Source organism: Podarcis gaigeae (assembly GCF_964106915.1).
Source record: "Podarcis gaigeae genome assembly, chromosome: 13".
Classification (NCBI taxonomy): Eukaryota; Metazoa; Chordata; class Lepidosauria; order Squamata; family Lacertidae; genus Podarcis; species Podarcis gaigeae.
In genome coordinates this window covers 372,797-384,352 of record NC_139689.1, presented here as the reverse complement: position 1 = coordinate 384,352, position 11,556 = coordinate 372,797, and the positions used below count along the sequence as shown (strand labels likewise).

General features: G+C 51.7%; 1 protein-coding gene across 1 annotated transcript; it reads left to right on the top strand.

Annotated features, from left to right (window-relative positions):
* Positions 1 to 3,809: 3,809 nt before the first annotated feature.
* On the top strand, positions 3,810 to 11,274 carry LOC310830910 (uncharacterized protein). Its single transcript, XM_083710740.1, has 6 exons — positions 3,810 to 4,253; positions 8,740 to 8,866; positions 9,017 to 9,102; positions 9,867 to 10,112; positions 10,215 to 10,394; positions 10,534 to 11,274. Exons 1-6 carry the CDS (start codon positions 4,205 to 4,207, stop codon positions 10,572 to 10,574), a joined length of 729 nt encoding a protein of 242 aa, XP_083566866.1. The 5' UTR covers positions 3,810 to 4,204; the 3' UTR covers positions 10,575 to 11,274.
* Positions 11,275 to 11,556: the final 282 nt, after the last annotated feature.

Here is an 11,556-nt window from a genome sequence, read left to right as displayed (position 1 = left end):
ACACACACACACACACACACACACACACACACACACCTTCTCTAGGTTGGCTGGCAGACAGCCGGATCTCAACTGCGTCTGACTCATACCTCAATCCGAAAGAGACTAATCTTATACGCTCTTCTCATTGTGCATCTAAGTCTCGTGTTCCTGAGTGACATGTTCCTGGCAGTTCTTAGCAGGTTCTTGGAAGTCCTCCATCTTTAGCATCTTCTAGGCATATCACAACCCTTACTGTTTGTACCCGGTCTTCTGGCACGGCACAACACTCATTGTTTGGGGCTTGCATTGCATGGCTTAGTCTTTATGCTTCATTGTAGATACAGGACTTTTTGCCAGAATGTGAACATTCCATTCACTTCTTTTGATCAGCACAGTTCATTAATAACACACTTCATTCATAATAGCATCCATTTTGTGAGGTGGTCTTCAGCCTAAAATGTGTGGTGGTCTTCAGCCATCTTGCGGCTCATTCAAAACATGCCATTCATAACAACTGTGAGTTAGGTTTGGCTCCCCAAGGTTTCCCAGTGAGCTTCATGGCCAAGTCGGGATTTAACCCAGGTCACCCAGGGTGTAGTCGAATACTCTGGCAATCTACTACACTGGCTCTCCCATGAGACTCTTAGAAATTGTTTGTGCATGTTTGCTTAAAATTTGGGTGCCATATTCTGGTGTTTGTGTCTAAAGTTGTGTACTCCTCTAGCAAAGTAATTAATGTAATAATAGTAAGTACAGTATTATAATAGATTTAAGGCAATGTTAGCTGGGGGAGGGGGAAGTTTCAAATTCTGGGGGTGAGTGGTGATTGGCTGAGAATTTGGAAGGGTCTTTGAGTAAGTACAACATAACAATCCGGCCTCTGGCTTACTAAACTTTCTCTAACCCTTTAAATGTGTGTGAGGCAGATGATTGTTTTGTTTCATTTTTTCTTGTTTTTATTATCGATGTTGTGTTTTTATTTTGCATTTTAATGGTGGGAACCGTCCTGAGGTTTTTGGATGAAAGCAGTATATAAATTTCATAAACTAAATGTCGGACGGTAGTCATAACCGATAAATGAAAATACTTAAGCTACTCATTTAAATACTCATTTAAAAGTACTCAAGCAAACAAAAAAATTTCCACATAAATCACAACAACAACTTTAAAAAACCAGCAACAGCAGCTACACCCCCCCCCCAGGAGTCAGTCTGGGCCCTGCCCTCCCAGAGCTGGCGGGGAAAGTCCTGCAAGGCAGGGAGCAGGTCTTCCAGGTCTCCTGGTCCAGGTGGTCTGCAGGTTCTTGAGTAGAGACAGTTGTGGAGAGGGGTGGAGAGGAGTTGTGAAGGAGCGTGGGTTAGATCCGTAGTGGAGAAACAACCTTACCATGTCTACAGCTACAGTTGTAGTAAAGTTACAAAAAAGAAGACAAAAGAGCATTCGAAACATTTTATTTAACTAAAACATTAACATTATAGCATATGTATCCATGTTTGGTAACTGATGTGGTTAAACATTTTTTTTAAAAAAAATCTTAGACTGAGTGTTAGCACATATGAAAAACTTAAATCCTTACTTCCTGATGAATAGCCTTTGGACTATAAAAGGTAAAGGTAAAGGTACCCCTGCCCGTACGGGCCAGTCTTGCCAGACTCTGGGGTTGTGCGCCCATCTCACTCAAGAGGCCAGGGGCCAGCGCTGTCCGGAGACACTTCCGGGTCACGTGGCCAGTGTGACATCGCTGCTCTGGCGAGCCAGAGCCGCACACGGAAACGCCGTTTACCTTCCCGCTAGAAAGCGGTCCCTATTTATCTACTTGACCCGAGGGTGCTTTCGAACTGCTAGGTTGGCAGGCGCTGGGACCGAGCAACGGGAGCGCACCCCGCCGCGGGGATTCGAACCGCCGACCTTTCTATCGGCAAGCCCTATAATGTAACTTAAATAGAAAACTATATTTAGAAAGATCCAGAAGCATTTTATTTTTAAAATTGACTTTAAATTTAAAAAACAACCATTGATTCTTATCTACCCTGCCCACAACCCAGCTCTTTCCTTCCTGGACAGCCTTTCCCAGCCAGGCTTAGCATTTCCCTGGTGGGGCACTTCATCCATCTCAAGGCCCCCACCTGCACTCTCAATGCATCCCCACCCACCCAGTCTGGCACCCGCAGCCCAGAAGAAAGATGGCAGCCAACGGGGGGGGCGTGTCTCTGGAAGAAGCAGCTCCCCACCCACAAACCCCCTTGTCTCCTGCTTCCTTTCTGGGGGGCCCCTGCCTCAGCACCACCCTCTCTTGCTGAAGGCTGCATGCCCCCCACCCCTCTAACACATAGCTCATCAGTCATCGCATGTGTGAAAGATTCCTGCATTGCAGGGGGTGGACTAGATGACTCCGTTGGTCCCTTCCCTCTCTCTAGCTCTATGGCAAGCTTGCTTTGTCCTGCTCTGGAAGGGAAGACTCAAGATACAGTCATACCTTGGGTTGAAGGAGCTTCAAGTTAAGCATTTTCGGGTTGCGCTCCATGGCGACCCAGAAGTAACGGAGCGCGTTACTTCCGGGTTTCGCCGCTCATGCATGCACAGACACTCAAAATGACGTCATGCGCATGTGCGGAATCGGTGAATCACAACACGTGCAGATGCGGGTTGCGTTCGCTTCAGGATGCGAATGGGCTCCGGAACGGCTCACCCTCGCATCCCGAGGCACCACTGTAAAAGGCTTCAAGTTTCAGGAAAGGCCCTTCCGAATAAACATCAGGAAGAACTTTCTGACAATAGGAGCTGTCAGGACAGTGGAACAAACTCCATTGGGAGATGGGGGTCTCTCCTTCCTTGGAGGTTTGTAAGCAGAGGGTGGGTGGGGGGCCGCCTGTCAGAAGTGCTTTATCTGTGATTCCTGCGTTGCAGGTTGCCCCTGACTCTTGGAAGGCGGCAGTGGTAAAACCACTCTTCATTCAACTTCCCTGGACTTGGAAAATCTAACGACCGGCCAGTTGCTAATCTTCCTTTCCTGGGCAAGGTTCTGGAGCGAGTGGTCCCGGAGCAGATCCAGACGCTCTTGGAGGAAACTGATTTTCTAGATCCATTTCAGTCAGGGCTTGGCGCAGTTTTGGCACAGAAGCTGCTTTGGTGGTCCTGAATGATGACTTCTCTCGAAAGAGAGAGAGAGAGAGGGAAACGCGGCCCTGTTCATTCTCCTCCTCCTCTCAGTGGCTTTCAATACCACCAACCATTGTCTGAACTAGGGGTGGGTGGCACCGCTTTGCAGTGGATCTGGTCCTACTCGGATGGTCATTCCCAGGGGGGGGGATGCTTGGCAAACGCTTTTCAGCCCCACGGAGCCTTCAATGTGGGGTTCCACAGGGCTCCATCCTGTCCCCCATGTTGTTTAACATCTACGTGAAACCAAGGGTGGGGACATCTGGAGGTTTGGAGTACACTGTCAGCTCTGTTTCTCCTTCCCATCTGCAGGCGAGGCACTGGAAGTGCTGGACCAGAGTCTTGCCTCAGTAATGGACTGGATGAGAGCCAACAAAGTGAAGCTCAATCCAGCCTGGCCCCCTCCAATATTTTCTTGGTGGCGCAAAGGGACCGTGGCCCCTGGGAGTTGGCTGCCGTGCAGGAGGCCGTGGTAGCCATCAACTAGGATGGCTTGAAAGAGGATGTGAGACATTCATGGAGGAGGGGAGAGTTATGGATGACCCCTGTGGGGCCCGATCCAGCGGCTGCAGGACTCTTCCGACGAGGTCAGCCAGTCGATGGCAGCGCTGAAGCATCTTCCGAGAGGCGAGAGGACTGGATTTGAAGCTCCTCGAGTCTCTCGCTTCAAGGTGAATAGAAAGGAAGGAAGGGCAGCGGGGGGGGGGGCACATGACAGAGACGGGCTTTCCATCAGATGGACGTCTATCCATGTTCGCCCGGTGTGGATGGAGAGAACCTCTCCCCGCTTCTCTCCTCACCCTAGACGGGGAGGGGGGCACTCAAAGGGATCCCAAATGTGGGAGATGAACCCCCACCCCGGGGAATAGCGAGGCTAGTGAAGCTGGGCCAAGGGCCCCCCAGGATCACGCGTCCGGCTCCCTCTTCCTGGGGAGCTCCCCGCTGCCCCTCGCGGGCTCGGGGGAGAGGCTTCCGGGCTGGGGCTGCGCTCCGCCTCCGCCTCCCAGTGCGCCGCCCGCCCCACCGCCGGGTCCCTTTCGTTTTCGGAGGCAGAAGCAGAAGCATGGGGTGGCGGCTGCCCGTCTTGCTGGCGTTGCTCCTGGCGGGGCCAGGTAAGGCGCCCGCGGGCCGGTGGGGCGGGCGGGGGCCGCCTCCGGGACGTCCGAGGGCTGCGCGGGCTCCGGGAGGGGGCTGGAGGCGGGGAAAGGAGGACGGGGCGGGGAGGGCGCAGGACTCCTGGGACCGGGAAGAGAACCCCTGATCCAGGCAGCGCAGAGCTGCTCTGCGGAACTCCCTCCGCCAGGAGGCAGGGGGGCTTCCAGAAGGGGTGGGCCAATTCAGGGAGGAGGGCGGGTGGCTACTGAATGCCAGTCTCTGGGAACCGGAGCTGGGGGGGGGAAGTGGCCCTTGCGCTCCTTGGCCACTGGGAGAACAGCGTGCTGGACTGCATGAACCGTTGGCCTGATCCAGCCGGCTCTTCTGACGGAGCCTTCATGGCCAGTGGCAGTCTATCTGGATTCCTTGGTTCTAAGGCAGGGGTGGGCAAACTAAGGCCCGGGGGCCGGATGTGGCCCAATCGCCTTCTCAATCCGGCCCGTCGACAGTCCGGGAATCAGCATGTTTTTACATGAGTAGTATGTGTGCTTTTATTTAAAATGCATCTCTTGGTGATTTGTGGGGCATAGGAATTCGTTCATTCCCCCCCCCCCCAAAAAAAATATAGTCTGGCCCTCCACATGGTCTGAGGGAAGGTGGACTGGCCCATAGGCGCCGACTCCATGGGGCCTGAGGGGGCCGAGCCCCCTCAAAAATTCGCTCCGCCCCCCCAATAATTTAAGAAAATTATTACCGTATTTTTCCGGCCTTCTGCCTCAGGGTCTTACTGCCCACCCTGCTCTGTTTCCTTGCTGTGTTTGCTCAAACGGAACAAAGAGCAGGGAAAGCCCCTCCCCTCCAGGCAGAGGGAAAGCAGCGTGTGTCTCTGTGCTCCGTGCAGGAGGGAGAGAGAGAGAGAGAGAGAGAGAGAGAGCGCGAGGTGGCTGACTTGGGTGGGTAGGTGAGGGAAAACTTTGGCCTTCCTTTCCTCCCTCCCGTTATACCCCTCTCCTGCATTCTTAGCCAGCTGCTTCTCTGCACACCCCTCTCCTGCTCCGTGTCCCTTCTGTGTTTTTCCTTCCCTCCCCACTTAAAATGTGGTTAAAAAGCATGGATCCACATGGATCCTCAGGATCTTTGCATTGGGTCAGCCCAAATTCACCATCAGATCACATAGCATGTCCATGGCTACAGCCTGCCCCCCAAAAATCACGCACCCACTGTTGCCTGGGGCTGCAGTGGTGCAAAAATGTGGTTAAAAAGCATGGATCCACATGGATCCTCAGAATCTTTGCATTGGGTCAGCCCAAATTCACCATCAGAGCACATAGCATGTCCATGGCTACAGCCTGCCCCCCAAAAATCACGCACCCACTGTTCCCTGGGGCTGCAATGGTGCAAAAACGTGGTTACAAAACATGGATCCACATGGATCCTCAGGATTTTTGCATTGGGTCACCCCAAATTCACCATCAGATCACATGTCTGTGGCCACAGCATGAAGCACAAAAATGATACATCCACTGTTTCATTCAGAATGTTTTTTTCCCTTGTTTTCCTCCTCTAAAAACGATGTGCGTGTTATGGTCAGGTGCGTGTTATAGAGCGAAAAATACGGTAGTTATATTATGCTTTATAAAATCTTTGCTGTTACTGATAGTCAAAAGGACTCGCTTTGTGTTGTGTCTTTGTGTTAGACTTTGCTGTGATTTATGTGGAAGTTGCTCAGTTTGGTTTTGCATTTTTTAAGCTTTTGATTTCTCATTCATGGCTACATTTGTGACGGTTTCTTTCATGTTGGAAGGCCACCTTCAGCATGGATTGAACTGTGGAAAGGAGACATAGCACTGAAATTATTTATGTATGGTTGGTTGGTTGGCCACTGGAGGAAGAGGAGGCTGAGCTGGACCCAGCGGTCAGGCTCTCCTCGTGTGCTTAAGGAACCTCCAGGCCCAGAAGCAGTCTGTCTAGATTCCTAAGTTTTGGGGGGGGGCAATTGGATACTCAGGGGACAGGATGCTAGGTGAGATGGGTCCCCTTGGGGGCCATGAATTTGTCTAATCCTCTTTCAAAGTCATCTGGGTTGGTGGTCATTGCTGCCTCTTGTGGAAGGGAGTTCCACCGGTTAACTAGGCAACACACCATCAATGCCATCTCAGTGTATTGGTGGTGGGTTCACACGAGTCATTTCACTTTGTGGGCCATTGTGTGCCTCTCCCTCAATGTTCCTGCTTTAGTGCCATCTTGGGGGGGGGGGGCCTCCCTTGTGCTCCTGCACAAAAACATTTTTGGAATGACAAATTACAGTCTTTCGAAAGTGGAAATGGAGCAATCTATCCAGTGTTGTTTTTGTAGGAAAAGAGGTGCCAGAACTCACCATTAACACCTCCCTTGTCCTCTTATAATGGATAATGGCGCCCATCTGAGAGGGCCTGAAACTGAGTTCCAGAGAGTTCTGGGTGGAAAAAAGCCCTGCATCTATTTGCCCTGAAGCTTTTGCAGGGACAACGGATACTGAACACAGGATTGTGCAGCAGCATTATTATTATTATTATTATTATTATTATTATTATTATTATTTCATACAATGTATGAAATGATTATGGAAAACCTCAAAGTGGTTAACAAAAAAGGGGGGAAATCACAACCCTCCTTTAAAACATGTTGCTGTTTAGTCGTGTCTGCCTCTTCGTGACCCCCTGGACCAGAGCACGCCAGGCCCTCCTGTCTTCCACTGCCTCCCGCAGTTTGGTCAGACTCATGTTTGTGACACTATCCAACCATCTCGTCCTCTGTCGTCCCCTTCTCCTTGTGCCCCCCATCTTTCCCAACATCAAGCTCTTTTCCAGGGAGTCTTCTCTTCTCATGAGGTGGCCAAAGTCTTGGAGCCTCAGCTTCAGGATCTGTCCTTCCAGTGAGCACTCAGGGCTAATTTCCTTAAGAATGGATGCGTTTGATCTTCTTGCAGTCCATGGGACTCTCCAGAGTCTCCTCCAGCACCAGAATTCAAAAGCATCCATTCTTTGGCGATCAGCCTTCTTGATGGTCCAGCTCTCACTTCCATACATCACTACTGGGAAAACCAGAGCTTGAACTATACGGACCTTTGTCGGCAAGGTGATGTCTCTGCTTTTTAAGATGCTGTCTAGGTTTGTCATCACCTTTAAAACATACAAAAGTTAAAATACTAAAACAGATTAGAATTACCTCAACTTTCTTCTTTTAATAATATTTATTATTATTATTTTTCAAATTTTACCAATTCCTTTACAGTACAATCCGAACAAATCTCTCATATCCTTTGACTGGTCACCCATGGGATCCTTTTGTTAACTTATACAGCTGCTGTATTACTTATATTTTATCCATTATATGCATTAATTCTAAATCATTAAACTACAATTTCTCCTCTGTTGCTGCACTTCAAATCCTGCATACGTTTTAACATAACCATAGTCAAAATCACATCAGCTTTCTGTGCATCTGAGTTAAAGGTAAAGGTAAAGGTACTCCTGCCTGTATGGGCCAGTCTTGCCAGACTCTAGGGTTGTGCGCTCATCTCACTCTATAGGCCGGGAGCCAGCGCTGTCCACAGACACTTCCGGGTCACGTGACCAGCATGACAAGCTGCATCTGGCGAGCCAGCGCAGCACACGGAAACGCCGTTTACCTTCCCGCTAGAAAGCGGTCCCTATTTATCTACTTGCACCCGGAGGTGCTTTCGAACTGCTAGGTTGGCAGGCGCTGGGACCGAATGACGGGAGCGCACCCCGCCGCGGGGATTCGAACCGCCGACCATGCGATCGGCAAGTCCTAGGCGCTGACGTTTTACTCGCAGCACCACCTGCGTCCCCCGCATCTGAGTAAGGCTTGCATAAACAATAATACTTTCAGCAGGTGCCAAAAAGAACACAGGGAAGGCGCCTGTTTCATATCAAGTGGCAGGGAGTTCCAAAGGGCAGGCCGTACTAAAAGATCAGGTTCTTGTAAATGTGGAGCAGGCCTTGTGTGGCATCTGCAGCAGTGCCAGTTCCACCAATTGAAGGGGCAAAGTGTTCTCATGGGTAAACTGGTCCCAAACTTTTAAGGGTGTTTCTGTGCGCTGCTCTGGTTCGCCAGAAGCAGCTTAGTCCTGCTGGCCACATGACCCGGAAGCTGTATGCCGGCTCCCTCGGCCAATAAAGCGAGATGAGCGCCACAACCCCAGAGTTGGCCACGACTGGACCTAATGGTCAGGGGTCCCTTTACCTTTATGCTAACAGCAGCACCTTGAATGGCCCGGAAGCAACTAGGCAGCCACTGCAAAGGTGTTCTAGGCTGACCAGCCCTCGTTCCCTTTAGGAATTAAGCATAACCCCACCCCGAAAGCAAGCCCCCTTTGCTGGGCCCAGGGCAAAAAGAACTCGGCCCTTGCCTGCTTCTCCTCCTCCTCTTCCTCCTTCATTGTGGGCCAAAACGGCCCTCTCCGCTCTTTCCTGAAGCTCTGCTCTTCTCTTTCCGCAGCTCTAGGGAACGAGGGAGCAGCTGCTGGGACTTGTGGCTCCTGCCAGAAACACTCCAAAAAGGAGGGGAAATTAAGCAAATACCCTGGGCGGATGAAAAACTGGGAAACCTGCATGGACTTAGTCAAGTAAGTAGGCCACCCTCCCCCCACCCTCCCCAGCCTCAAACAAGGGACTTTTCCCTGCCTGCCATCCTTCAGCGGCTCCGTTACGTCTCTGCCAGCCACCTGGCTCTCCACCTCCATCCCTCTGCTCCATTCCGTCCTTTTCCTTGGCAGGTTCACGTTCCCCCAAGGAGACTGTTACCTCGGCTTAAAGAGCAGCGACTGGGTCCAAGCGCTGATGAAAGAATTCCCTGAAAAAGGTGAGTGAAAAAGAGAGAAAAAAGGTTTGGGGGTGCTCTGGCTGGCGAGAAGTGAAGGGGCATAGTGGACAGGCGGGGACCTGGGAGAGACCCGAGTTCGAATCCCCCCTTGGCAGCCACAAAACTCGCAGGGTGGTGCCCAGTCCCTGCCTCTCTCAGCCCAGCCTCCCTCACAGGGATTCTGGCTGGACTTTCTGAGGGCATCTGCCAACTGGACTCTGGAAAGGGCTCCTTGGGCAGGTGGAGGCTTTCAGACAGAATTTGCACAGCCCCCCCCCCCATCAGGGAACCTTCAGCCACGATCCCTCCACTAGAAGACACCTGGAAGCATTAAAAACCTGTTCTTCTAATGGGAGCCGCCCAGAATGGCTGGGGCAACCTGCTCAGATGAGCAACATATAAATAATAAAATAACGATTACAGTTGTGCCTTGGTTTTGGAACAGATTAGTTCTCGAACGTTTTGGCTCCCGAACGCCGCACACTCAGAAGTGACACACCCGGTTTTTGAACATACTTTTGGAAGCCAAACGTCTGACGGGACTTCCGATTGGCTGCAGGAGCTTCCTGCAGCCAATCAGAAGCCGTGCTTTGGTTTTGGAACGTTTTGGGAGTCAAATGGACTTCCGGAATGGATTCCATTCAAATTCCAGGGTACAATTGTATTATTATTGCAGGGCTAGAGGACCCTCAATCCTATGAGCCTGTGAATGGCCTGTTTTCCTGCCCCCCAGCAGTCTCAGTGTGCATTTCTCTCTCCCACAGAAAAGGGTGTTGTGATGCTGAGTCCAAGTCCTGCGCCTCCCAAGCCGGCCCTCACCTCTGCACCCAAGCCCCCCACCTCCCAAGCCCCCCTCTCAGCTCAGTCCCCCACGGTCTCGCTGAGGGTCCTTGATGAGACCTCAATGGGGGTCCTCGACGAGACCCCTGCCATGCATCCAGCTCCAGAGGTCCCCAAGGACGCAACACAGCCCCCCATGTCAACCAGAAGTGCTGTGCCACTCGGCCACGGTGAGTATGTGGTGCTGGGAGGACTGGGGCACTTGGGAAGGGACTTCCCACCCTCTTTAAAGTCCCTTGACTGTGCTTCGAAATTCTTTGTTTGCCTTGCAGATCCCTGGGCAGCCGGGCCCGCTAGCCAGGCCCCCCAGATGGCAGAAAGGGGGGTCTCACCAACAGTCGTGCTTTCACTGCTGGCTGTCACCCTGGTTGCCGTGGCCATTGCCACCATCGTGGTGTGCCGGAGGAGACACCGGCAGCGCCAGGCAACCCACGCTCCTCTCAGAGACCCAGGTGGGCAAGGAGGGGGGCGGGGGGAAGTCTCCTCTGCTCCCCCCCCCCACAGAACAGCCTTTGGCAACCTGGAGCCCTCCAGAGGTTGTGGACTGCAACTCAAATCGTCCTAACGAATACCTCTTTCCCCTTTCAACAGAGGAGCAAATACAGCTGCCGCATCATCGCGAGGAGACCTGAAGGCAGCCTGGCGGCCGCTGGAGTAACCAAAAAATGGATTTTGCCAGAGTTTCCAGCAAGTCTGCTGCATCACTTTGTTCCAAGAGTTGCGGGGGGCCATGAAAGGACTTTGAGTCAAGGGGGGAGAGTGGGAAATGTAGATACTGGAATCCCGTTGTGTGCAAAAGGTGTCCCTTGAAAATCTCTCTCTTGTTCTTAAAAGGCTTTTTGGGGTGTGTGCCTGGCAGCCAAACCCCCAAAGCTGCCCCCCATTTGCACTTTACCCTGTGTGTCTTTCCCTCTGCCCCTTATTTTTGTACAGAAGCATAGAAACTGTAGAGTTGGGAGGGACCCTGGGGGTCATCTAGTCCAACCCCCTGCAATTCAAGAACCTTCACTACAGTATCCATGACAGATGTCCACCTAACCTCTGGCTAAAGGCCTCCAAGGAGAGAGTGTCCACCATCTCTCGAGGGAGACGGTTCCTCTGTTGAACAGCTCTTGCTGTCAGAAAGTTCTTCCTGAGGTTTAGTGGGACTCTCCTTTCTTGCAGCTTGAAGCCATGAGTTCGAGTCCTACCCTCCAGAGCAGGAGAAAACCAGCTTGCTCCATCTTCCATGTCTCCTCTCAGCCTCGACCTTCCGACGGCCAGAAGACCAAATGATATGTCATAAGAATATATAAATAAAAATGGTTTAAAAATTAAATAATTTTGCACAAAGGAGGATTCTGCCCTCATGATCTTCGCTTGCTCTCTGCGTGCTCACTTTGAAGTCGAAAGCAGAACCCGAAAGGCCACCGTCTGCTTTCACTTCTCGGTTTGCAAAGCTTCCTCATGAGTCAGGTCTGGGGAATCCAGCATGCCCCCCCCCCACTCCTCCTCCTCCTCTCGCTTCCTCCTCCATGACCTCATGGGGTTTCCCGCCCACTGTTTTCTCAAGAAGGAAATTTTCAAGGATGGGCGAAGGGGTCGTGTTGCCCACAAGTGCTGCACTGCCTTGCC

Bases quoted from the DNA above. Each gene is read 5' to 3' on its own strand.
- LOC310830910 (XM_083710740.1), top strand. From the start codon at position 4,205: ATGGGGTGGCGGCTGCCCGTCTTGCTGGCGTTGCTCCTGGCGGGGCCA. The intron at 4,254-8,739 runs GTAAGGCGCCCG...CTCTTTCCGCAG, and splicing joins GTTGCTCCTGGCGGGGCCAG to CTCTAGGGAACGAGGGAGCA. The intron at 10,113-10,214 runs GTGAGTATGTGG...TTTGCCTTGCAG, and splicing joins TGCTGTGCCACTCGGCCACG to ATCCCTGGGCAGCCGGGCCC.